Source organism: Neoarius graeffei, chromosome 15 (genome assembly GCF_027579695.1).
Source record: "Neoarius graeffei isolate fNeoGra1 chromosome 15, fNeoGra1.pri, whole genome shotgun sequence".
Lineage (NCBI taxonomy): Eukaryota > Metazoa > Chordata > Actinopteri > Siluriformes > Ariidae > Neoarius > Neoarius graeffei.
The window spans coordinates 19369137-19396560 of NC_083583.1; the positions used below are offsets into that span (position 1 = coordinate 19369137).

Below are 27424 nucleotides of genomic sequence, written 5' to 3' on the forward strand. Positions count from 1 at the left end.
GGTTACCAGAGGACTAGCCCCCCACTGTAACCCTAGCTATGTAATAGGCGAGAGGCCGAGGGCTACGGAAACGGAGATCGGCGCCGCCCGATGCGCCACCATCAGAGTTGGGCCTGGTTAGTACTTGAGTGGGAGACTGCCTAGGAATACCAGGTACTGGGCGTGGGAAGGACTTTGACTTTGACTTGAACCCTTACCTCATGCACACTACCAGTTTTGTACCTTAAGTTACAATGAAGTTATAAAGGTAAGAATTCACAAAATAACAACAGATACTCAGGATTAAGAATATATTCATTTTCTTTAAAAATCAAAATTTAAAGAAACATTGTACTAAATGCCAAAGTATAAAAACATAGCAGTGACAACTGAAATTGACATCCAAGTTCTAAAGAAAAAGAAAGAAAGAAAAATTTATTATCCCACTCAGGAGAAATAAAAAAAACACCTTTGTTGAAATTTGACTTTTTTTTAATGAAATTGTAAAAGTTCAGATGTATTTTGGTGATGGCGTATAACGACAGTCAGTATGATTCAAGTCTGTCACAATGTTCTCACCTTTGTTTTCAAATTTGTTGGCAAATAAAATAAGAGAAATGTTTATCTGTCTCTTTATGGGTTAATAACACTATGTACATTAAAGATAAGTTTAAGTTCCAACACTGTTTACTCTTAAGTTAGCTGACCACAAACTTATGGTACGTGTAGGTTTAAAAGATGGGATTTAAAACATGCTGCCGTATATCACAAAGAAGCCAATATGTGTAGAAAAAGAAGTATTTTATAGGCTACTATCAAAAGGATAAGCACAACTTTATTACACTTTTGTTAAGTATATCTTGATCAGGGCGGCACGGTGGTGTAGTGGTTAGCGCTGTCGCCTCACAGCAAGAAGGTCCTGGGTTCGAGCCCCGGGGCTGGCGAGGGCCTTTCTGTGTGGAGTTTGCATGTTCTCCGTGTGGGTTTCCTCCAGGTGCTCTGGTTTCCTCCACAGTCCAAAGACATGCAGGTTAGGTTAACTGGTGACTCTAAATTGAGCGTAGGTGTGAATGTGAGTGTGAATGGTTGTCTGTGTCTATGTGCCAGCCCTGTGATGACCTGGCGACTTGTCCAGGGTGTACCCCACCTTTCGCCCGTAGTCAGCTGGGATAGGCTCCAGCTTGCCTGCGACCCTGTAGAAGGATAAAGCGGCTAGAGATAATGAGATGAGATGAGATATCTTGATCAAAAGTTTAAGTATAAGTTTAATATACTTAGACTTTTCTATATACTTTTCAGTATAAGCCAAGTGTACTTATGTATAACTTTATTAAGTATATCTCTGATAAGTAAATAAAAAGTAAACTGAAAGCATACTCCCTTATTTTTAGTTTAAAAGAAGTACACTTGAATAAACTTCTTTTTTTTGTAAAGGTTGATAAAAGTTTTGCAGTATCTTGGCACATTAATGATGCTAATGAGACTGTTTGTTTGCTTTTATTTTCTCATTATTTACTCACATTTTGTCTTTTCCCAGAAACGTGAGGGCATCCTTCAGTCTCAGCAAGTCCTAGAGGAAATTACTGGCAATACCGAGTATGTCATTACTGTGGGTTTTTTTTTCCTCTCAGTACCCGGCCACAGCTGTGCAAGTGAAACGGGATCTGCTGATATCTTCCAAAAGAACAAATTAGATTCTCCAGGGGGAAAAAATGACGGGTAGGGAAAGATTGAGAAAAGGGTGACAAACGGCTGAACGTAGCAATATATCCCTCGTATTAATATTTATTGCTAATTTTTGGAAAGGGTGGGAGATCAGATCAGGAGATCAGCCTGTCTCATTGTTGGAACCTAAAAGTGTCCGTAGAGTTGAAAAGTGAGAAACATGCAGTGACATGCCAGACCCTGGGGAAGGAGCAGGGGAGAGGTGTGGAGTTGGATCTCCTTGCTGATGAGCAGCTTTGTGGCGAGATGGGCCCAAGCACCAGCGCTCTGCTCCTGCCAGATCTCCACTGCTGCCGAGCTCTGATTAATAGCACTCCAGTGGGCACAAATCAACTGCCCGGATAGGAAGGGCTCAGGGCTTTTGGCTGCTGCCTGGCATGTGGGCAGCAGCTGCCGTAGCATGCCTCTGCCCAGGCAGATTTGAGCGTGAAGACGAGGCACTGGTAGGCAGATGTCCACCAGGCCAGAATCCTAAAAATTATCTCTGTGTGATTGTCCTTTTACTTATTTAACCTTTTCTTTGCCTTTTTATGGTCTTCCTTGCTTTAAAATGTTCTACCACATAATAATAAGGTCCTTACATTTCCCTGTATGTTTTCATCTTAAACTGAACTGTATCTTTTTTTTTTTTCAGGGCACTTTCTGGAAGGCATGGTCTGTATCATACATGACTCACAGAAACATCTCATTGGGCTGTATTCAGAAGAGACTATTTAAGTCTCAAAGTTAGATCAGTACTTAACACGGGGAAAGTATTCGGACTTGGGTTACACATCCACTGACATCGATTCAAATTATGCAAATCATTAGTGTATAGTTCACGCCTCCCAGATTTAATGCAACAGCATGATTTCCATGCCCATTATTTGGCAGCTTATAAAATAGCACTTCATCCAGTACATCCTATTATTTAGCTTTATGATATTGTATATTTCTAATTTTTTAATCGTGTGCACAACTTAATGAGACCATGTGACACTTTATTGAGGTCATGAAACAATGTATGCATCGTATGTAGGCGATTTTATCATATTTTTAAGATGCTATTTTCAGTTGTCTAAATATATTAAGAAAGTGTTTGATATATTGATGAACTTAAAAGTAGACGGCCTTTCGATTTCATAAAACCGGTGAAATTTAGTTCCCGCTGAAATTTGGTCATTGTGATATATGTTTATTTCTGTAATATCTAAAATAAATAAATAAATAAACAGGCCTTTCTGTGGCTGGGAAATTATTTAATTTGAGGAGATTATTTCCCGAGAAAATAATGTGCATGAAATCGCTCGCTTCATTCAGTCAAGCAGACAGAGGAAGTCCGGTGTGCACATGTACAAATTTACCTTTCGGCATCGTCGTCTTCTTCTTTTGGGTTTTACGGCAGCTGGCATCCACAATGTTTCATTACTGCCATCTACAGGTTTACCTTGACCATGCGCTGACAGTTCCATCATTCTGTTGCTAAATGAACAGCTGATCACACCGAGGTGTTTGCTGACCGCCGATATTTATTAGTTTGGTCTTGCGTTTCCTTTCCTTCGTATATAACATAGCGTCTTTTCTTCTTGCTTTCCATTACTGGAGTTGGTCTTTCATGTTTCATTAGCATCCTTCATTTTTCTCTCCGGTTTCAAATTTGTATCCCACAATGCCTTGCATGAACAGGGAAAGCCCACCACATCATGCAAGACGTAGTATCTTGGATTGCGTCACGGTGAAGCAAGAAATAATAGCAGAGAATTTAGGGCCACGGGGCCCTAAATTCATTAATTGTTCTATTAAAAATAAACTAATAAAATTGGAAGTCTGTGATTTGAATTCAGTAGCTTTTGGTCCACTAAACAAAAATAATTGGGTGTCGGGGAAAATTCTTTTTATGACCTAAACTTGAAAAATCTGAAAGGCAGTCTACCTTTAATATTGGCCTCTTGGGATTTCATAGGTTTTTGAGTAAATTCATAGTCCAAAATATAAATTTCAGCACGACAAATGGTAATTACCTCAACCTGGACTTGGAAACAGATTCTGGCTTGAGTTAACACTGTACAAGAAAAGTGTCCAATTTCATAATAATGTACACTAAGACATGCCTCTCTTTTACTGAAAGTCCACCATATGTGCACGGTTCTTGTTAAACGCTCTGTATAGCCCGTAAGTTATATCTACGAGGGGGGACTGGTAAGTTTTGAGCCTCCAGGAAATCATAGCCAATAAAAATCTTGCCAGGAATCGAGCCAGGAAATTTTCCGGATCAGCTTCAAAGGGTTCCAGATCGTTGGTGGACAGAGTAGGGCACACTGTGTGCGCTTCTGTTCCTGGGTCAGGAGACATGGCACCCAGCAAGCGCACAGCCAAGCTCGTTCCTCAGAATGTTGTCGGCTAGCTCCTGGGACATGCCCAAACTGTCTCCTATTTGACAAGATGACAGCCACTGATTCTCCATAACCATCCTGAGAACAACGTCAAGGTTCTCTGGTATGGTCACAGTTAATGGCCACCCTGACCTTGGATCATCTTCGAGGCTGTCCCTGCCACGCTTGAATTCTCTGACCCAACATTTGATTGGGGCAAACGCCTGAGCATTTTCCCCTAGTGTGTTCACCATATCCTCATGGATCTCAGATGCCTTTCAAGTGAAGATACTTGATCACAGACCAGTTCTCGAGTTTCTGAATTTTCACAATACTTGTCAAGTGCGTCCACTTTCAGAGCCCGCAAAAAGGAAACAAAAAGCCTTAGGACTGAGAAACTTGGGTAGCATAATAATGATGTTTGGCAGATTATGTAGACTGAACTTAATTTGTCTCCCTCACTGTTTCTGGGTAAGGCTCAAAATTTATCAGTCGCCCCTCGTATAGTTCCAGTGGATAGAAAAAGTGTACACCCCGTTAAAATGATATGTTTTTCTGATGTAAAAAAAATGAGTCCACGATAAATCATTTCAAAACTTTTCCCACCTTTAATGTGACCTATAACCTGTACAATTCAACTGAAAAGAAACAAATCTGTTTGGGGGGAAAACATCTCATCTCATTATCTCAAGCCGCTTTATCCTTCTACAGGGTCGCAGGCAAGCTGGAGCCTATCCCAGCTGACTACGGGCGAAAGGCGGGGTACACCCTGGACAAGTCGCCAGGTCATCACAGGGCTGACACATAGATACAGACAACCATTCACACCTACGGTCAATTTAGAGTCACCAGTTAACCTAACCTGCATGTCTTTGGACTGTGGGGGAAACCGGAGCACCCGGAGGAAACCCACGTGGACAACATGCAAACTCCACACAGAAAGGCCCTCGCCAGCCCCGGGGCTCGAACCCAAGACCTTCATGCTGTGAGGCGACAGCGCTAACCACTACACCACCGTGCTGCCCGGGGGAAAGCATAAAAAATAAAAAATGTACAATAAGCTGGTTGCATAAGTGTGCACACCCTTAAACTAATATTTTGTTGAAGCACCTTTTGATTTAATTACAGCGTTCAGTCTTTTTGGGTTGGAGTCTATCAGCCTGCCACATCTAGACTTGGCAATTGCCCACTCTTCCTTGCAAAAGTGCTCCAAATCTGTCAGATTGCGAGGGCATCTCTTGTGTACAGCCCTCTTCAGGTCACCCCACAGATTTTCAATTGGATTTAGGTCTGGGCTCTGGCTGGGCCGTTCCAAAACTTTTTTGGGGGTCACTGTCATGCTGAAAGTTGAAATTCTTCTTCATCGTCAGCTTTCTAGCAGACACCTGAAGGTTTTGAGGTGAAATTGACTGGTATTTAGAACTGTTCATAATTCCCTCCACCTTGACTAAATCCCCTGTTCCAGCTGAAGAAAAACAAACCCAAAACATGATGCTGCCACCACCATGCTTCACCGTGGGTATGGGGTGCTTTTGGTGATGCGCAGTGTTGTTTTTGCACCAAACATACCTTTTGGAATTGTGGCCAAAAAGTTCAACCTTGGTTTCATCAGACCATAACACATTTTCCCACATGCTTTTGGGAGAGTTGATGTATTTTTTTTTTTTTGCAAAATTTAGCCGGGCCTGGATGTTTTTTTTTTTGACCCTACCTCATAGTCCAGACATATGGAGAATACGGGAGAATGTTGTCACATGTAGTACACAACCAGAACTTGCCAGAAATTCCTGCAGCTCCTTCAGTGTTGCTGTAGGCCTCTTGGCAGCCTCCCTGACCAGTTTTTGTCTTGTCTTTTCATCAATTTTGGAGGGACGTCCAGTTCTCGGTAATGTCACTGTTGTCCCAAATTTTCTCCACTTCTTGATGACGGTCTTCACTGTGCTCCATGGTATATCTAATGCCGTGGAAATGTTTTTGTACCCTTCTCCTGACTGATACCTTTCAACCATGAGCTCCCTTTGCTGCTTTGTAAGCTCTCTGTGAACGCTGGCTTTTGCTGGAGGATGCAACTGAGTAAATGTCTGAACTTTATTTGGGGTTAATCAGAGTCATTTTAATTGATGGCAGGTGTGAACCCAAAAAGACTGAATGCTGTAATTAAATCCAAAGGTGCTTCAGCAAAGTGTTAATTTAAGGGTGTGCACACTTATGCAACCAGATTATTGTATGTTTTATATTTTTTATGTTTTCCCCCCGAACAGATTTGTTTAGGTCACATTAAAGGTGGGAAAAGTTTTGAAATGATCTATCATGGTCTCATTTTTTTACATCAGAAAAACATCATTTTAACGGGGTGTGTACACTTTTTATATTCACTGTACATTTGAGATCTGAATATTGATATGCACCTTTTCTGGATTAACTGCTCACTACTACTGAGCTCTGAGCACAGCCCATAACTACCAACACAAAGCTAATTGTAAATGTCTCTAACACCGAAGAAGAATAAACCAATCAGTGTGTTCTTGCACTCTCACACACAGAGCGTGATGCATTCGACACCTTGTTCGATCATGCACCAGACAAGCTGAACGTGGTTAAAAAAGTACGTATGCTCAATTCATTAGAATTCATAAACAGATGTCATATCTGAAGGCTATTTTAAACCACATGGTCTCTCTTGCAGACTCTTTTGACATTTGTGAACAAGCACTTAAACAAGTTGAACCTGGAGGTGTCTGAGCTGGACACACAGGTAACAGCTGACCAAATGCCAACCATCAATGTCAGAGAATATTATACATATATTATATGGACACACGTGTTTTACTGGGAAATACACCACTCGTATTTTTCATACGGGCTCCATATGGAGAACTAAAACTGTGACATAAATCTCTATATGTCACTCGTGAGGAAATCGATGAATTGTTTTGATAAATTTGCGTACTTTTTGTTTGTGAATGTGTCGATATAATAAAAAGAAAATCAGATGCTGGCTTGAAGATATGCAGTGTTGAAAAACTTGCATTTTTCATATGAAATACATCGCGGATCTGAGTGACATATTTAAATAATATTGGCTGTTGTTGAGTGGTATATCAGATATATTCCATTCAGCTAGCATGATACTGAACGAGTCAAAGAGGAGTTCAATATCATGCTAGCTGAATGGAATATCTCTAATATACCATGAAAAAAGCCAGCCCATATTATTGTTAAGGAGTTAAGATGGCGGCGCGTCAGGACGCAGCGGCTTACAGCTCTCCTTTCAAGTGCACGTTTTTGTATTTTTTGTGTGTTATAACTGTTTGTTTCGCGTCACCTACGGACTTCAACACAAGATACACCCATATGGATCTGATAGACATAGGCATTCGGCAAGAAATGATCATTTCAAACGACTTTCATCGCGCTCACAACATTCCGGAGGAGATAGCGAGAGCACCGGGGTCTCCGTGGATTGTTATCGGGTCTGGAAGAGGAAGAAGGCGGAGACGTGAGAGGAAGCAAAAACGGGGCTGCAGAGCGGGCCTGCTGAACAAGCTCAGGAAACAGCCACTCAAACCTCCGCTACCAAGCCTCTATCTTTCCAATGCTAGATCCCTGGTACACAAAACGGACGACTTGGAACTACAGCTTGCTGGTAACCGCTACATTCGTGAATGCTGTGCAATCATTATAACGGAGACATGGCTACAACCGCTAATCCCCGACGCTTCGGTGCAGCTAGCAGGCCGCACGCTACACAGATGGGACAGGAATAGCGACTCCGGGAAAAACAGAGGAGGGGGGCTCTGTGTTTACGTGAATGAAGGTTGGTGCAACAACAGTACAGTCTTAGACAAGCATTGTTCTCCTGACCTAGAGTTCATGTCCGTAAGATGCAGACCCTTCTTTCTGCCGAGGGAGCTAGCAGCTGTTATCATCACTGCAGTCTACATACCACCGGACGCTAACGTCAAAACCGCTCTCTCTCTGCTCGCAAACAACATTAACAACCACCAGCGAGCCTACCCAAACGGCGCGCACATCATTGCAGGAGACTTCAATAAGGCAAACCTCAAAACGGTGTTGCCTAAATTTTACCAACATGTTAAGTGTGCAACGAGGGGAGTAAATAATCTGGACCATGTTTATTCCAACCTTAAACATGCCTACAGAGCTATTCCCCTCCCCCACCTCGGTCAGTCTGACCATCTCTCCCTGTTCCTACCCCCCGCATACACCCCTCTCAGCCGGCAATCAAAGCCACAAAGACGGAAAATTACCACCTGGCCTGACGACGCCCTCCCCCGACTCCAGGACTGCTTTGAACGAACACAGTGGGAAGTTTTCCATCACGAGGACCTGGCCACATACACGGATGCAGTGCTGGCTTACATCAAGCACTGCATTGACACGGTCACCGTGGTAAAGACCATTCAGGTGTTCCCGAATGAGAAACCATGGATGACCGGCCAGGTCCGTGCACTCCTACGTGCCCGGGATGCAGCCTTCAGATCCGGCGACCGAGCGCTATACAGTAGGACTCGGGCCGACCTGAAGAAAGGCATCAGCGCAGCCAAAGCGGACCACAGGAGAAGGATTGAGGAGCAGCTGACAAGCCCCAGGCAGCTGTGGCAGGGCATTCAGGCAATAACAAACTACAGGGGCTGTGCTGTGTCAGCCGGGGACTCAGATGCGGCACTTGCGGAGGAGCTGAACAGCTTCTTCGCCCGCTTTGAAGCTCAGGCGCAGCACACAGCCAAACCACCCCCCGGACCATCTCCCCAGCTGCCACTACAGCTCACACCTCCCCCCAGCACTCCACCCCAACCCCCACTTCAACCGACAGCAATCACTGGCACTCCCCCGCTCATTCTGAAGGTCGAGCCTGAGGATGTGAGACGGGTGCTCCGGGCCATAAACCCCAGGAAGGCAACTGGCCCAGATGGCGTACCAGGGAAGGTGCTCAAGGCCTGTGCTGACCAACTTGCACAGGTCTTCACGGACATCTTCAACAGGTCACTGGAACAAGCCATCGTCCCGACCTGTTTGAAGTCTGCCACCATCATCCCGGTCCCCAAAAAGTCACCCACAGCCAGCCTCAACGACTACCGCCCCGTAGCACTCACCCCCGTCATAACGAAGTGCTTTGAGAAACTGATCTTGCACCACATAAAAACCTGTCTCCCCCCCACCCTGGACCCCCACCAGTTTGCATACAGGCCTAACAGATCGACTGAGGATGCAATAGCCACTGCTCTCCACTCTGTGCTGAGCCATCTGGAGAGACAAGGACGCTATGTCAGAATGCTCTTCATCGACTACAGCTCAGCTTTCAACACCATAATACCGGACATCCTGATCCCCAAGCTAACCAGCCTCGGGCTCCCATCATCCACCTGCTCCTGGATCAAAGACTTTCTAATCAACCGACCACAACAGGTGAAGCTGGGCCGCCACCTTTCATCTGCCCGCACCCTCAGCACTGGCTCACCGCAGGGCTGCGTGCTGAGCCCACTCCTGTACTCGCTCTACACATACGACTGCAGTGCAACCCACCCAGAGAACATCATCGTCAAATTCGCTGACGACACAACAGTGGTGGGGATGATAACAGGGGGGAACGAGGAGGCCTACAGAGATGAGGTCCTGAACCTGGAGAGGTGGTGTGCAACCAACAACTTAGCACTGAACATCTCTAAGACAAAGGAACTCATCCTGGACTTCCGGCGGAACAGCGCTACCCCTGCCCCCCTGTATATCAACGGTGAGCGTGTTGAGCGAGTGCAGACCTTCAAATTCCTGGGTGTCCACATCTCTGCTGATCTCTCCTGGTCAACCAACACGTCAGCCCTGGTCAAGAAGGCCCAGCAGCGGCTACACTACCTTAGAGTGCTCAAGAGGGAGCAACTGAGCACAAGCCTGCTGGTGACCTTCTACCGCTCCACCATAGAGAGTCTGCTGACCTACGCAGTGTCAGTGTGGCACTCTAGCTGCACAGTGGCTGACAGGAAGAGGCTGCAGAGGGTGACCAACACTGCACAAAGGATCATCGGCAGCCCTCTGCCTTCCTTAACTGACATCTACAACTCTAGATGTCTGAACAGAGCAAAAAACATCATAAGGGACATCACCCACCCTGGCTTCCATCTGTTCAATCTGCTACCCTCTGGCAGGCGATACAGGTCCATACCGGCCAGAACAAACAGACTCAGGGACAGCTTCTTTCCTAAAGCAGTCACCATACTCAACTCCAGCCTGCACTGAGGAACTGGTGCTTTGAGAACTGGCCTACTTGTGAACTGTTCAAAAGGTAACTTTGTGTGTGTGTGTGTGTATTGCATCATGTCTTTTTGCACTGTCAATACAAATGTCACCTTATCACTGAATGCTGCTATCACTAGCCACTTTACTTATACTACTGGAGTATTGATGCCAATATACTTGAGCTGTGTGTGTGTATGTACATACACATGCATATGTATGTATGTATATATATATATATATATATGTATATACTGTTATTATAATGCCAATTATGCACAATATGCCAATTATGCCAACAATGCCAATATACTTGAGCTCAATGTATGTGTGTATGTATATGTATGTGTGTATATGTGTGTGTGTGTGTGTGTGTGTGTATGTATATATATATATATATATATATATATATATATATATATATATATATATATATATATATATATATATATATATATATATATATGTGTGTGTGTGTATATGTGTAGGTATACACTGTTATTACAATGCCAATATACTTGAACTGTAATTATGTTACACATGGTTGCACACCACTGGATGCTGCTACTATCAGCCACTTTACTTGACCTTAAGGTTTTATCTACTGTGCTTTGTCTTGTGTGTATTCTCCATGCAGGACCTATACAAATGTGTCTGTATATAGTAACTAGTAGTTCAATAGTAGTTTTTGTATTTTGAATATACCTTTTCTTTTTATTCTATGTGTGTGTGCACTTTATGGAGCAGCTCTGAATTTCATTATACTCTGTGTGATGACAATAAAGGCTTTCTATTCTATTCTATTCTATTCTATTCTATTCTATTCTATTATTATTATAATACATACACACTCTCTTCATATCAGCATTCTCGAAGGCCAATACTAGCTTACCTGCAAGTCAGCGCCATTAGCGCAGCGGTGAAGTTACCTTCCAGCCGGTGTAGCGTTCATCAGTAGTGTTAGCGAATGTTAATAAAGCAGTTAAGCCAATGCTATCGAGAGCAAGTAGCACAGGCTAATGACCGAGAAACTAAGATTTCTGTCTCCAGACTCTTCTTCCACACTCGCTTGCTGCAGCATTTTTCACTCAGATTTAAGTATTCATTTCACTGTGTAATTTACTTCGTTACTTTTAAAATCAACATCGACAGCTCCACACAATGAAGCAAACCTGGCGGCCATGTTTATTTACAAATTGTCACAGTCGCTCACTAGTGTAGAAGCTTTACATCTCCGATGTGTCTCTTTTCCAGTTTTTCAATGTCCGTTGGTATGTTTTTCTTTTGTAAATAAGCACGAAGAATATCTAATGAAGTTTTCATAGGCTTTCGGGTGTTCAACGTGTCTTTCTCTTTCCTGGCAAAGACAGAAATGATTGTGCACATCCGCAGCAGAAAACTTTCTCATTGGATATTTGCATCAGCTCCGCCGTGTGACATCATGTTGTCTTGACAACATGCAATATCATGAACCATATTCAACGCTCATTCTCCATTGGGTAGAGTGACGTAATACATGTAGGATAAGCGATATGCGAACAATACTGCATGCTATCAAACCAATTGAATGAAACCCGCTAGAAGGAAATAGAATACATGTTTTTATTCCATGGAAAAAGTGTCCTGGATGTATAATAATTCCTGATATTTTACGCCGATGACGTCACTCCCAGTGTTTTCCCGCTGACTAGACGCATGTTGTCAAAATAGCAAACTGGTTCAAAATTTAAATTCTTTTGAATCACTTGCGTGTTCTTTTCTTTTGTGGATGTGTCCATATAATATAAAGAACATTATATGGTGGTGCGAAGATATGAAGTTTATCTTCTCATGTTGAAAATATTTTCACTTGTTCCCTTCACTCACTCGTGAATATGTTCACCACTCGAAGATAAATTTCATATCTTCATGCAACTGTGAAATATCATATATAATTTTTTTTCTCTATAATCCTGTTGTAATAGTTTGCAGATGGCGTGTACTTGGTTTTGCTGATGGGTCTCCTGGAAGGATATTTTGTTCCTCTCTACAACTTCTTCCTCACCCCTGACAATTTTGACCATAAGGTATTGCTATTAATTCTGTTTATTACACCAATCTGTCTGATCATGCAGTGTGCCTGAAGTGCAAACAGCTATACAGCCATTTAAAGATAATTTTCCTGGCACAAAAAAGCTTGCTAAAGTGCATTATAGGTTAAACTAACCGTATATTCCAAGAGGGTATAAACCTTCACTATTAGGACGTATTTTTGGTTTATCAGTTATTAAAATTTAATGCAGGTTTGGCTCCTGAGTAGCATAACAGAAAATCATTCATCATATCACCCGGAGATTGCAAGATCAATTCCTTACGATGCCACAGCTATTCATGGCCAGGGGTCCAAGAGAGCATAATTGGCGCTTAGTAACTAATCCCCTGTCAATCAGTGTGTTATTAGTGAAATTGCATTGGTGAGTAGAATGTATCTCAAATGTACTGTAGGCAGATAGTGTTTTACGATGAGTGTATTACCTGTCCTGTGATGCCGTACGAACAGCTGACTGTATGGTACAGTAAAGATGCTGTGTGTGGCTTTATGTTAGTCCTCACTATCCCTGATTTGTAGTGGTCATGTGATAGGGGAGCGCTAGCTTGTGGATGGGAATGAACAATTTGGTAGAATAAACAGTCATCACTCTCTTTGTTTGAAGCCGTCGTTAATCATACAAACCATGTCAAAGCGAGGAAGGAAAAAAAGTTTTTCCTTAAACAGCAAGGAAACAAACCAAAAAAGAAATGGAAAAAAACATGGATGTTTTAGCAATTATAATACTACGCTCAGTAAGCCAATGGCAGGTGTTATTTTTTAGAGATCAAGAAAATTAACTGTGCGATAGGATCTTACATGTTTTTATCCCCCGCTGGCCGAAAAAAAGCATAAAATCTATTTATGCTTATTCATATGAAGTAAAATTGATTTTACGGTCAATTTAATACTGAACTAAAACCTTTGGACCATACTATATTTCATAATTCTTTCAGCGTTGTTGAAATGTATGGTATAACACTGTGAACTGGACTGAATGAATGTAGACTCAGAGACTTTCTATGACTTTCTATGACTGAAAGTGTTCCATATTCAACAGGGTATGTATGAATCCAAGGACACACGTCCTCTGGAAGAAGCTGATGACTAGATGTACTTACAATATGGTTGAAAATTATTTATGCTCTTAATTTCTCATAAGATGGTCAAGGTTTGTAATTTTGTATTGTAGGTGCACAACGTTTCATTTTCCTTTGAACTGATGCAAGATGGCGGTTTGGAGAAGCCAAAGCCAAGGCCTGAAGGTTGGTGTTAATGTTTTCTTACCGCTATTTACATCAGTTGTAAAGTCATCAAGCAAAATACATATCTGAATACTAGTGTTGTAGTACTTGAGATCGGTCTTGGTCTCGAGACCACTTTGCTAAGGTCTCGGTTTCATCTCGGAATATAGATAGTTTTCACATGACGTCACAGAGTCGGGGATTCCCTAGTGGCGGCCATCTTGCGGGTCAAGCTTACCGTACGGGTGACTGAGCACACATTGTAACGCGTGAGGACAAAGTCTTCAAAAGAACCCAAGCAGGCTATTTAAAGCTAGCAATGGTGCACACCTGTTGTATTCACGGCTGTCGTAATAGGTCAGATGATGAAGTCAAGCGGAGCTTTTATGGAATTCCCACTGTACGGGAGCATGAAGGCGAGCAAACAAAGAAACTCAGCATACAAAGGAGAAATCTATGGCTTGCGAGAATCAACCGCAAGGATTATCAGCCTTCCAAACACAGCAAAGTCTGCTCCGATCATTTTATAAGTGGTAAGTTGTTTAAATAAACAATCAATTGTGTTTAAGTTTGTTTTTGGAAACCAAAACATCATGTGAACAATATCTGGAGAATGCCTAACTGGAACCTCTGAGTGTACGTTTACATTGTAATGTACACTTAATATCGCTCGTTTGTCACGTTTCTATTTGAAACTTGTCACTTCACTCACGCAAGAGTCATTTTTGAAAAACATTTGAGGTCTATTCTTTATGATTTGATTTGTGTTTGGGATGCAAACAGCACGCTTTTTGGCGGATGCCGCCTGAATCGCGCAGATCCGATTTTTTTTTAGGGGGGGCTTTGGAGTGTCTGATTATAATTTCAAAGTAAATTCTGTATTAAAATTACTAAATAAGCAAATCAGTTACAGTCCATGAAACAGGAAGTATAAGGATGAGGAAAAAACAGTTTAAATCGCAAAGCTGCGCACATTTGTGCAGCCCGAGCAGTGTGCAGGACTGCGCAAATGTGTGCAGCTTTGCGATTTAAACTGTTTTTTTCTCATCCTTATACTTCCTGTTTCATGGACTGTTACGGATTTGCTTATTTAGTAATTTTAATACAGAATTTATTTTGAAATTATAGTCAGACACTCCAATGCCCCCCCTAAAAAAAAAAATCGGATCTGCGCGATTCAGCCGTGAAAAAGGCGGCATCCGACAAAAGGCGCGCTGTGAATATATAAAGTTGTATATATCAGACAGCCTTTAAAGTTTGATGAAGTCAGTTTCAGGCTTTGGAGCAGGCTTTGGCAGTTTCAGGCTTTGGCAGCCCTGCATAGTCACTTGAAAATGCATCTTTGTCCACTTCGTAGGGGTCAATTCCCCCAATCAAGGCCAGTTTGGCTGCATACCGTTGTCGTGAGATGTCGTCTAATGTATCTATATACTTCTGTTTGCTTGATTTTACCGACATTGATCTTTATTTTCGAAAACTGACTATATAACTTCATAAATTCGTCCGAGATAACGTAGCCGGTAATGGCGATGGTCCGTTTTGTTTGCCCCACAAGATGGCGGCTGGAGGGCATTCCCCGGAATGCCGTGACGTCAGTGAAAACTATCTATCGAGAACTCTGGATTTTATTTCAAGACCAGAACTGTGGAGATTTCACTAAATTGCCTCTACATTGTGTAATTTATTTGGTAACATCGTTACTCTAATTGGATGTAAATTTGTTGCTTCAAACACAACCAGTAATGTGACTCATTGATAATTAGAAAATTTTTTCTTTCTGTTAACGGCTGTCACCCCTCCCCCACCCCCTTCACACCCACTAATCTAGTCTTGACTCAATCTTGCCCTACCTTGGTCTCAACCCCTCAAAGTTTTGGTCTTGTCTCTGTCTCGACACACTTTGCTCTTGGTCATGACTTGGTCTCGATTTAGGTGATCTTGACTACAACACTACCAGATACTGTGACTGGTTTTAGAAGTCTGAATATGCAGTAAAATGTTAAGCCATGTTGCCTGGCAACACCCGACTACAGTTTATGGTAATAATTAAATAATATCGGCTGGCGTTGAGTGGTATATCAGATATACTCCATTTAGCGAGCATGATATTGAACAAGTTGAAGACAAGTTCAATATCGTGCTAGCTGAATGGAATATATCTGATATACCATGAAAAATAGCCATCCAATATTATTATTATTATTATTATACATTCTTTTCGGGTGTTCAGTGCGTCTTTCTCTTTCAAAATTCTCCCAAAATCTTCCGTATTTAACGAAGCAAACCTGGTGGCCATGCTCATTTACAAATTGTCACAGTCGCTTGCTAGTGCGGAAGTTTATGTCTCCGACATGTGACGTCATGTTGTCTTGACAACCATACAATATCGTAAACCCTATTCAACCTTCATTCTCCATTGGGTAGAGTGATGTAATACACGTAGGATAAGCGATATGCTAACAATATTGCATGCTATCAAACCAAATGCGGGCTTGTAATACTTCAGTCTGACTCGTGCCCTAATTTTAAGGACTTGTGACTTGACTTGGACTTGAGCACTGACGACTTGGACTCGGACTTGTGCATTAACTGCATTTGGACTTGTAAATTGAAAATAGTGGCTCGGATTTTTTCTTTATTTTTTGTAACATGCCATAATAATTTGGCATAAGATATTTATATCTACATTAATTTTTATACTAATTTTGTGCAAGAGAATGCACATTCACCTGTTCATACGTCATGTTCAGGAACAAACTAACGTTAATGGTGTTAAAATGCCTGGAGAGAACGCCCCTAGGATTGTCCGCTTTGCTAATACAGACTTCTCGTGCAGTGAGAAAAAATGCATTTGTGTCGGACTTGACTCGGATCAATAGTGGACTCGAATCGAAATTTTCTTTAATGACTTGGACTTGACTCGGACTTGAACACTGGGGACTCCAGACTGGACTCGGACTCAAAATGTAGTGACTCGACTACAACACTGACCAAATGAATGAAACCCACTAGAAGGGAATAGAATATTTTTATTCCAGTGAAAAAGTGTCCTGTATGTATAATAATAATAATAATTACCATGTGTATCATTTCACTGTTATTATATCATGAACATGGCTGCACTCTAATGACTGGGAAGCTAATCAATGCGTGGGCTGCAGTTATATGTACTTCACCAATAAGCATTTGTAAGCAAACATGGCTTGATCCAGTTTCTAAGATATTGAGCCTCTAAGGCTCTGATTTATGTACATTAAAACATATAAATAACATGATAGTGTGTGAAATAATATGACTGAAGGGTAAGTATTAAACTTGTGTAAGTCTGCATCTACTATTTGAATACAAATTAATTATTTTATTAAAGTTTTTTGAAGTTATGACTCAGTATCCCAGAGTAATTATAATGTTTCTCTTGTTATTATTACTGCAGTAAAGTTGGTTTCATATTAGATATTTGCCACGAATGCATGCCTATGACAAGAGCATTCAAAAAGTCCGGAGAAAAGGCTTTTGTTCCATCTCTTTTCACTGTATTTGTGCAGGTATGCACAACAAGGCCACGTAGTAAGAAATGCAATTTATTATTCACAGCAAATACTGCTATCTTTCAACAGTTATTCCCTTTTACATTCTTTCCTGACCACTATTAAACTACCTGAGCAAGCTTTTGCAGCTTGGAACGATTGTCAGAGCTACGGGTGTACTGCCCTCCAAAGCTAGAAGGAAACTGTTCTCATTTGTGACATTATGGGGATTATTTAATACCCATACCTCCTAGGCACTGTAGCGATGGCTAGCCTTGGGTTAGTTTTTATCCCTTGTGTGTTTTACAGCTCTGCACTTAACACCCCCACTTCGAAGGAAGGAGGTATACTGGTTTACCTCTGTCCGTATCTCCGTATTTCTGTCCGTCCAAAACACCATTTTTCTCAGCAACCACACATCATAGCCACTTGGTACTTGGTACCAAACTTCAGCTTGGGGTTCTATACTGTGTATACCATATTCAGATCTGTTGCACATCGACTTCCTGTTTACTGACTGAATGTATTTACGAAACATATAGCGTGGATTTACAAAATTTTCATAACACTTTTCTCAGCAGCTACAAATCACAACTGCTCGATATTTGGTACTGAGCTTCAGCTTGGGGTTCTATACCGTGTATACCGTTTTCAGGTATGTCGCACATCGACTTCCTGTTTACCGACTGAATGTATTTACAAAACATATAGGGTGGATTTTGATGCTATTTCAAGAAGCAAAATGGTATTTCAAAATGACAGTTTACCAGGATGTTATTTGAAATACCTGAGAACACTGCTCTTTACTTGTTTCAGGGTTAATTATTTGTTGAAGTCAACCTTCATAATAAGTGTCCTATTCCTTCGATTGCTTGCATTCTGATATAAGCGAGAGCGGGGGGATACATAAGTGAGCAGTAGCTCACAGTTGATCTTGTTATATATCAGATGGTCACCTCTACGGGTGCCAGAGAGGCAAATCCTTCTTTCTGCGGTGTTGATAACATTGTCTGGGTTTTGTAGATGTTACAGATCAAAAAATTTCAACCTAGGTGATTTTTTTTTTGACCTGGGTTAAAATTTTTAACCTAGTTCATAATTTCCAACCTAGGTCAAATTTTGGATTATCTAAGATTCTTAAAAGGGATTTTCCATCACTTCTTTTGTTGCTCTTTCTTCTATCCACATCATCTCTGTCTACACTTACCTAGTATTTCCTCTTGTCTGTCTGTCTACCTATTCCTATCTACCTAATTAGCATTTAAAAAAAAACGCATTTTTCATACTTAACTGGGATTCAGACTTGGAACCTTCTGATTCTTAACCCAACACCTTAACCACTAAACCAGCTACAGTACAATTGCAATGGAAGGCATGATATATATTTTGAATTTATTAATGAGTCCAGTCTTATTACATCATCAAGTAGCTTAAAATACAAAGTCTTCCCAAATCCTAGCCCTAAACCTAACCCGAGATATAGTAAGTCTCCCTCATACAAGTAGCAAATTATGAACTGGGTTAAAAATTCTAACCTAGTTTGAAAAATTCCACCTGACCTAAAATTCTGAACTGTAACATCAATATCATTTACCATACACAGTAATTTCATTGAAATGGCTCTCCCTCTGGGGTGGCACAGTGGCGTAGTGGTTAGCACGGTCACCTCACAACAAGAAGGTTCTGTGTTTGAGCCCAGTGGCCGACGGGGGCCTTTCTGTGTGGAGTTTGCATGTTCTCCCCATGTCTGGGTTTCCTCCGGGTGCTCCGGTTTTCCTCACAGTCCAAAGACATGCAGGTTAGGCTAATTGGTGGCTCTAAATTGACCGTAGGTGTGAATGTGAGTGAGTGGTTGTGTCCCTATGTGCCAGCCCTGCAATGACCTGGCAACTTGTTCAGGGTGTACCCTGCCTCTTGCCCATAGTCCATAGTCAGCTGGGATAGGCTCCAGCTTGCCCGTGACCCTGCACAGGATAAGTCTCATCTCATCTCATTATCTCTAGCCGCTTTATCAAGGTTACGGATAATGGATGGATCTCCCTCTGCTTTTAAGTTGCTTGCATTCTTATTGCATAGCAATAGCCAGCTACATAAGCAGCAATAGAACACTGAGTGGTCACATAAGAGCATTGTCACACTTTGTTTACCTTGAGTGGTCGTGTGTGAGTTGAGTGATTCCCTATTGACTGAGTGGCACAATAGAGTACAATTCTTTTTTTTCTTTTTTTTCCCCCACCAGCTGATCCTTCCTCTGTGTTTGGTCTTTTCAATTGTTTCACATTATAGTCTGTTCTGCGAACTGGCTAATGGAGCTTGTGGCTAACATGTGCTGCTAAGTGTCAGGGTTATATTGTAGTTGGTACTCCCACTACATACCACACTCTGTTCACTGCTGAGTCTGCAATTCTTAGCTTCCTGCTAATTCTTGCTAGTTCACGACTTTTTGTTTGGGCATGGGTATTCCCTCCATACAAATGTGGGGTGGATTGCCCCCAGAGTCCACATTGTACCAAGCAGGCAGCCACTGCTAACCATGCTACAGGATGCTTAGACAAACAATGTCTTAATCTCTTGGAAAACCATGCTGGATATCAGCTATTTACCCACTGACTTAGTGACTTAGTATTGACCATCTTAAGGAAGCCATGTCTCCTTCAGACATCCATTCTGACAACACCTGTGTTGACAGCATAATGATGCCAGTGCAGACATAATATGCATGGCTGGCAGTTTTGAATCTGGGCTCAGAGCTGAATCTGGCTCAAACTCCTCAGTCTAAACAGGCTGTTGGTTTTAAATGCCCAGGCCCAGTGACAATTGATAAGCAGTGAAGCCCAAACAGCAGTTTGAGTTGCTCTCTAGACAAATGACTAACATGGTAGCACACATGGTTCAGCTGAAATCAGTGATCCAGCACTTGAGACGATGTAACTCAGAGGCTTGCATTCTTCAGCATAACCCTCCTTATACTGTAACTCAGTGGCCAGTCATCCTTCTCTTGTGTGGATGACAAGTCTGCAGCTGTAGCTGGGAGGTTCCTTCAGGCTGATGATCACCTAACAGGTAAGTCCATCTATCCTGAAGGTGTATGTGCCAAAGATGTTTGCAGCTCAACAATTCCATGGATGGCATCTCTCTCGAGTCCCATCGGCTTATTACTAACATTAGAACAAGGTTGAGGTGCCACCATTTGCGATGGTCTTTTTGGAGCCTCCAATGGCACTTCTGTCTTTGTGTTTGTGTGTCTTAAAACCTCCTTGAATTTGACTTGCTGAGGCCTGTGCAAGCCTTGTGATGCCTTTTAGACAGTCATGCTGTCCTCAAACCAGCATTTTAATTTCTAAGACACTCCACTGCATGGTGGACATTCAGCCCCTACAGTAACCTACCACTGTACAAAAGGCATCTCCTCGTATTGGGCCTTATTTATAGGCGTACTCCTCCAGTAAGTCTGTACTGCTGCTACCTGGGTGTCTCCAGATGTGGGAAATTCTTCAGATTTTATGAGGTTCATATTGGCAGGGCAGTCCTAGGATGAGTCCTGTTCCCTATGAGATTGTTGGTAGAATTTATCCAGGTGTTATACACCAATGCTGGCGGTTTGAAAGTGTCAAATAAAACACTAGCTACATATTTAACTGTGGTTTTATGAACTCTGTATAATCGGCAATATTCCTTGGTGGAAGATTGTTCTAGGTATTGTAGATTGTTGTATGATTGTGGTATTTGTTGTCACTATATGATCTTGTTGGTATTTTTTGCATGCGTACATATCCACTCAGTTGATTATTCAAGCTTTGTTCACGACCCCAGGGTTCAGACATCCACGGTTACGTATGCAACTAGCATTTCCTTTACATGTACATACATCAAGAACAGAATGGCATCAACATGGTATTTGTTTAAATGTATATTGTTTTTTGAACACATGTTTTCAGCACACCTTACAACATTTAATCTATGTGAGATCCAAATTCAACATGGCTATCAAGAACATTTAGCAAAAAACTCATTTAAATATTTTTTCATACCCCGTTTTGGAAGTTCCCCAAAACATGTCCCCTAGTTTTGTATCTATACCAGATTGCACATGCAAATTAACTTCTTTATTGATGATCTTAGGCTACGTCCACACTATTACATTTTAGTTTTAAAACGAAAATGATTTCCGTCCAGATGAGTGTTTTAGCTCCATATCAGAAATGATCTCTGTGCATACTAATACGCCTGGAAACACATATCACATGATCATTAATGTACACTGGGCATGCGTGTGAATGTGGGTGTCTGCGTCATCATTTCCAAACATCTCCAGTTTCATCCGTCTACACTAAAATGCTACCCCGGAGTTTTCAAACTGAAATGAGGCCAGAAGTGTTTCCAAAAGTCTCTGTTTTGGGGGCTCAAAAACTCCAGAGTAGTGTGGGTGCCAGGTATAAACAAGAAGCCTTTATCTATCACACGTACACTCAAGCACAGTGAAATGTCTCTTCTGTATTTAACCCATCTGAAGCAGTGAACACACACATGCGAGCAATGAGCGCACACACATATCCAGAGCAGTGGGCAGCTATGCTACAGCACCCAGGGAGTAGTTGGGGGTTAGGTGCTGCACTTCAGCCCAACCTTTAGGCTATGGCTGCCCCATGCTAACATAACTGCATGTTCTTTGGGGGAAACCAGAGCACCAGGAGGAAACCCAAGCAGACAAAGGAGAACATGCAAACTCCACACAGAAAGGCCCCTGTCAGCCATTGGGTTCAAACCCAGAACCTTCTTGCTGTGAAGTGACAGTGCTAACCACTATGCCACCGAACTGATGTGTTTTGAAACTGAAACATATTAGTGTGGACATAGCCTTAGTAAATCAGAGCCTAAGGTACAGGGTGAAATACAGGGCGTTTCAAATTTGATATAATTTCACAATCTAGTAACTTTGCCAATTCTCGTTCAGTTGACCTCAAATTTTAACAGCATGTGTGGAAACAGGTCACAATCCATCCATCCGTTATCTGTAACCGCTTATCCTGTACAGGGTCACAGGCAAGCTGGAGCCTATCCCAGCTGACCATGGGCGAGAGTCGGGGTACACCCTGGACAAGTTGTCAGATGATCGCAGGGCTGACGCATAAAGACAAGCAACCATTCACACTCACATTCACACCTACGGTCAATTTAGAGCCACCAATTAGCCTAACCTGCATGTCTTTGGACTGTGGGGGAAACCGGAGCACCCGGAAGAAACCCACAAAGACACGGGGAGAACATGCAAACTCCACACAGAAAGGACCTCGCCAGCCGCTAGGCTCAAACCCAGGACCTTCTTGCTGTGAGGCGACAGTGCTACACCACCATGGTCAAAATTTTATGTTTGATGTTTTTTGTTTTTATCTTTTTAGGTATAGAAATGCCATTGACTGGAAAAGAAAAGGCGTTTTGTGCGTTAGAGTACACTCGAACACAGTTGAACAAGACCATGCAGCGTGCATTTATGAGAGAATTCTCTAAAAATGCACCAACTGCAATGCAGATTTGGACATGGCACAAAAAGTTCAAAGAGGAAGGCTGTCTGCGTCTCAGAAATTGCTCATGGAATCCACATACCTTTGAATTTCTCATTCAAATTTTGAAGTATAAATCTTATATTGGGGCGGCACGGTGGTGTAGTGGTTAGCGCTGTCGCCTCACAGCAAGAAGGTCCTGGGTTTGAGCCCCGGGGCCGGCGAGGGCCTTTCTGTGCGGAGTTTGCATGTTCTCCCCGTGTCCGCGTGGGTTTCCTCCGGGTGCTCCGGTTTCCCCCACAGTCCAAAGACATGCAGGTTAGGTTAACTGGTGACTCTAAATTGACCGTAGGTGTGAATGTGAGTGTGAATGGTTGTCTGTGTCTATGTGTCAGCCCTGTGATGACCTGGCGACTTGTCCAGGGTGTACCCGGCCTTTCGCCCGTAGTCAGCTGGGATAGGCTCCAGCTTGCCTGCGACCCTGTAGAACAGGATAAAGCGGCTAGAGATAATGAGATGAGATAATATCAACTTTTTTGAAACACCTTATACTTACACATGCTCAGTTAGCAAATGTGAGTTATGTGAGCCACAGTACAAGTGAGACAAATGAGAGTTACGGCTCAAACAATGGCTTTGTGCTTGATCGAGCGATTGACCTCACAGCATTCCACTGAAGCATAACCTTAACCTGTTTACATCTTTTTTTCTGTCTTCGCAGACATTGTCAACTGTGACCTAAAGTCTACATTACGTGTCCTCTACAACCTCTTTACCAAGTACAGGAATGTGGAATGAATTCCTGGTCCAGAACCCTCACTTTGGGAATGACATCCTTATCAGTATTAGCTGAGGATTTTATTATTATTAGCAGTATTCAGTATTATTTCAGTATTCAGTCTGCTCTGTATTTATCCAACCTGCTATAAAATCGTAATATTATCATTTTAGTTTACACAGTGATGGATTAAGTGATGAAATTAATATTGGGTTCATGCCAAGTGTGTTTCTCATTTTTGTTTTTTTTTTAAATATATATATTAACTGTTTTTATTTCATCAGTGTTTTTTGGATTTTAAAGCTGAAGTGATTATCAGAACAAATCATGTCTTCTAGTCAGGCTCACCATCCATTACACCCAGGTCCAGGATAAAGCTGTATTTCGATCAAATCGGTCTATTCCACATGTCATATGTCCTCATCCTGTCATGTGTCCTCATCTCGAGTGAATCCTGCACGACTTCCCCAGTTGTCCCTGTGTGACAGCCAGACTGCTTCCAGTTTAGATTTTTTCACTTAATGTGATAGAAAATGAGGAAATAAATAACAGCAAGGTCTTTTACTTTTTATTTTAAATTGTTGCGTGGCGTTCAGGATAGAGGAATTTGTCTTGTTCTCTATTAAGTGAACAGACCAAATTATCTAGTTCAGGCACTTCATTGTGCTGTTGAAAAGGCTTCAGTGTTTTTTTTTTTTTTTCTTTCTGCTTGTATGAAACTTCTATAGATCTGGAACAAACAGACACGAAATTGCCTTCTCCACCCCAAGGCAATCATAGAATTCAAACCATAAGCAGACGACTGCTACTAGTTTGTACGGTAAGAATGCAATGTGGCTATTCGGGGGGGGGGGATTCCTTCATGCAGTTTAATGTGAAGGTCGGCACGATCATTTGTTTCACTGTTGAAGTTTGAATGCATGTGTGTGAGGCCTGACGGGCTGAGAGGAAAAACGAATTCCTGTCCTTGTGCTTTCCTCATTCACCACTGACCATTTTGTGTGACTGTCCTGTTGTGTACTTTTGAACAAATAGAAGAGGAATAAATTGATCTCCATCGCTCAGTCACACTTAATAACCTTCAGACCAAAGGCTGTGTTTTATTTAATCCCTCGAACAAAAGGCTCGCTTAAAGCAGAAGCGATGCTTCATTTTAATGGCTCAGACTGGCGCTTTTTGTCCTGCAATAAAGTTGCGTGATGAAATCTGGGTTTACTTACTGAAACAGTGGAAGAGAAGCTCTTCTGAAAAAGCAGAGGTCACATTTTCTTCTGTGTGTAATGATGCAGCAGTGCACAATTGGACCCAACAAGGTTAAAATGGAGGCCAAGGGATAATAGAAAATGTGGCTCTTTGAAGGTACGCTTCTCTTTTCGCGATTCACTTGAAGACCTACATGATTAATAAGTTATGGGTTTTTCATTTGCACATTTTTGTGTGTGTGTGTTTAGCTTCAGGCACCTAATAAGTTGAATAAGTTAATTAAGTTGAGTTGTGCGTTTAGGAGAGAGAACTGTCACTGCGGTACATTTTCACGCAGGTTTTGTGGAACTAAAATCCTGGCTCAGATGAATTGTAGTCCCTAGTGCCTGTCTGTAAGCTCTTCTTTTTTTTTTTCCACACGTCCAAATTGCACTTTTTTATCCCAAAATACACTGTCAAAAGAAGCATTTTTGGAAAAAAGTACACACCGCCTGTCATATTCTTTGGGCCCCATTAAGAGCCAGCTGTGTTAAATGTGAATTTCACTGTTAGCACCATCTCCAACAATGGCCTTTTCGATAAAAACCTTTGTTCTGCTACATTTTCTGACCCATTATATGACTGGAGCTGGGGGGAGATTAAGAGACGAGGGCGTCTTCATCACTGAGCTGCCTCTGAGAGCCTAAATAACAGCGAAGACCACCTGTGTAATTGTCCAGCGCTAGGGTGTCCTGAATAGCCATTAGCTTCCCTACTGCAATTACCTTTCCTCCAGTCCCCTTCATGACACCAAGCACAGCCGAGAGCTCTGGAGAACCTCAAGCCCTGTTTACTCCCAAACACAATGGCTGAAACGGAGTGTCTTATCCAGGCTGATATTGATTTGTGCTTAAGATTCGGGTCATTTACGTGTAATTGATTCCTCCATTGTGCTCTCGTAACATGCCTCGGGAGTGCTTTTACACCTGCATGATTTTTTTTTTCAGAAAATTATAAGCCCAAGAAAGGAAAAGTGTCAGAAACATATTGATGTGAAAATATGTACATGGTCATTGTAACTGGGAGAAATCTCTACTATGGGAGCGATAAACTCTATATCGTGGGAGCTATAAAATTTAAGGTGGACATTGTTTTTAAGCAATTATTATGTAATCTGGTCTGTACAGGATTTAAAGGTGCAGTTCGTAATTTATTAAACCGTTTTCTAGACCTAGTATAGAAATACTAATTCATGATATCATGAACTAATATGGCTAAGTATTATTTTCGTCAAATCTTTTCAATTTTTTTTCTGACCCTGAAATTAGCTCCACCCCCAGGTCTGCTCGGCTGCCCCTTTTCCTTGAAAGGCAATCTAAATGGGAGAAATATGAAGGCATGTGAATCCTTTCACTGCAATTCCAAATCAACACCTAGGCATCATATACGGTAGCAATAAAAATTGCAAACTGCTCCTTTAATGGATATGTTATTTAAACTTTTATCTCAGTATAAGATAGCTTTGATAATTATTGATTAACATGATAAAATATGCATATTTTTATTCAAAATAAAACTGATTTGAGAAAAAATAACATTGTCATCAAATGCATTGATGTACTGAAGATGTCATTCCTGTAGATGTTGGAAATCTTTTCAATTTTTTTTTCTGACCCTGAAATTAGCTCCACCCCCAGGTCTGCTCAGCTGCCCCTTTTCCTTAAAAGGCAATCTAAATGGTTAGTTGGGAGAAATATAAAGGCATGTGAAGCCTTTCACTGCAATTCCAATTCAACTCCCACACATCATCTCATCTCATCCATTATCTCTAGCCACTTTATCCTGTTCTACAGGGTCGCAGGCAAGCTGGAGCCTATCCCAGCTGACTACGGGCGAAAGGCGGGGTACACCCTGGACAAGTCGCCAGGTCATCACAGGGCTGACACATAGACACAGACAACCATTCACACTCACATTCACACCTACGGTCAATTTAGAGTCACCAGTTAACCTAACCTGCATGTCTTTGGACTGTGAGGGAAACCGGAGCACCTGGAGGAAACCCACGCGGACACGGGGAGAACATGCAAACTCCACACAGAAAGGCCCTCGCCGGACACGGGGCTCGAACCCGGACCTTCTTGCTGTGAGGCGACAGTGCTAACCACTACACCACCATGCCGCCCCCCACGCATCATATACGGGTAGCAATAAAAATTACAAACTGCTCCTGTAATGGTTATGCTATTTAAAATTTTATCTTAGTACAAGATAGCTTTGATAATTATTGATTAATGTGATAAAATATGCATATTTGTATTCAGAATAAAACTGATTTGAGAAAAAAGAACATTGTCATCAAATGCATTGATGTACTGAAGATGTCGTAGATGCTGTAATGCTCCTGATGTAAATACATAGAGGTTTTGCAATTATAAGGTTCATTCTGGCAATTCTATTATTTTGAGATATTAAAATCTTTTGTACCACAGCGTATTTTAAATACACAATTCTGATTGGTCAGAAGGTGTTTAAATTTTCTATCACAGCCATGGGCGTCGCCACCATTGAATGTGAAGGGGCGTGTCCCCTTCACATTTCATAATTCTTCGTTTGGACCCCCCCACATTTAACATAAAATATTAGTTCACCCAGCGCCGTTTCTATTGCTTCGTGAAAGAATCTATTCCACTTGATCGATAAGAGAATACACATACCACTGAAAATCCACTCCGGGTTTTCTGGGCGTTACCTACAGCAACTCACTGCACACAAGTGAAGTGAATCTCAGTGCAAGCAGAGAAATTTTGGTGCAAG

The 27424-nt window shown here is 41.9% G+C and overlaps 1 protein-coding gene across 1 annotated transcript in view; it reads left to right on the plus strand.

Annotated features, from left to right (window-relative positions):
* Window positions 1-26202, plus strand: part of parvab (parvin, alpha b) — a 54889-nt gene extending 28687 nt beyond the window's left edge. Inside the window, exons 7-13 of the mRNA XM_060940961.1 lie at window positions 1517-1575; window positions 2339-2358; window positions 6599-6660; window positions 6742-6810; window positions 12272-12373; window positions 13568-13640; window positions 23369-26202. Of these exons, the coding sequence (XP_060796944.1) occupies window positions 1517-1575; window positions 2339-2358; window positions 6599-6660; window positions 6742-6810; window positions 12272-12373; window positions 13568-13640; window positions 23369-23445 (462 nt within the window). The 3' untranslated portion in view covers window positions 23446-26202. The remainder of the gene's footprint in view (window positions 1-1516; window positions 1576-2338; window positions 2359-6598; window positions 6661-6741; window positions 6811-12271; window positions 12374-13567; window positions 13641-23368) is intronic.
* Window positions 26203-27424: the final 1222 nt, after the last annotated feature.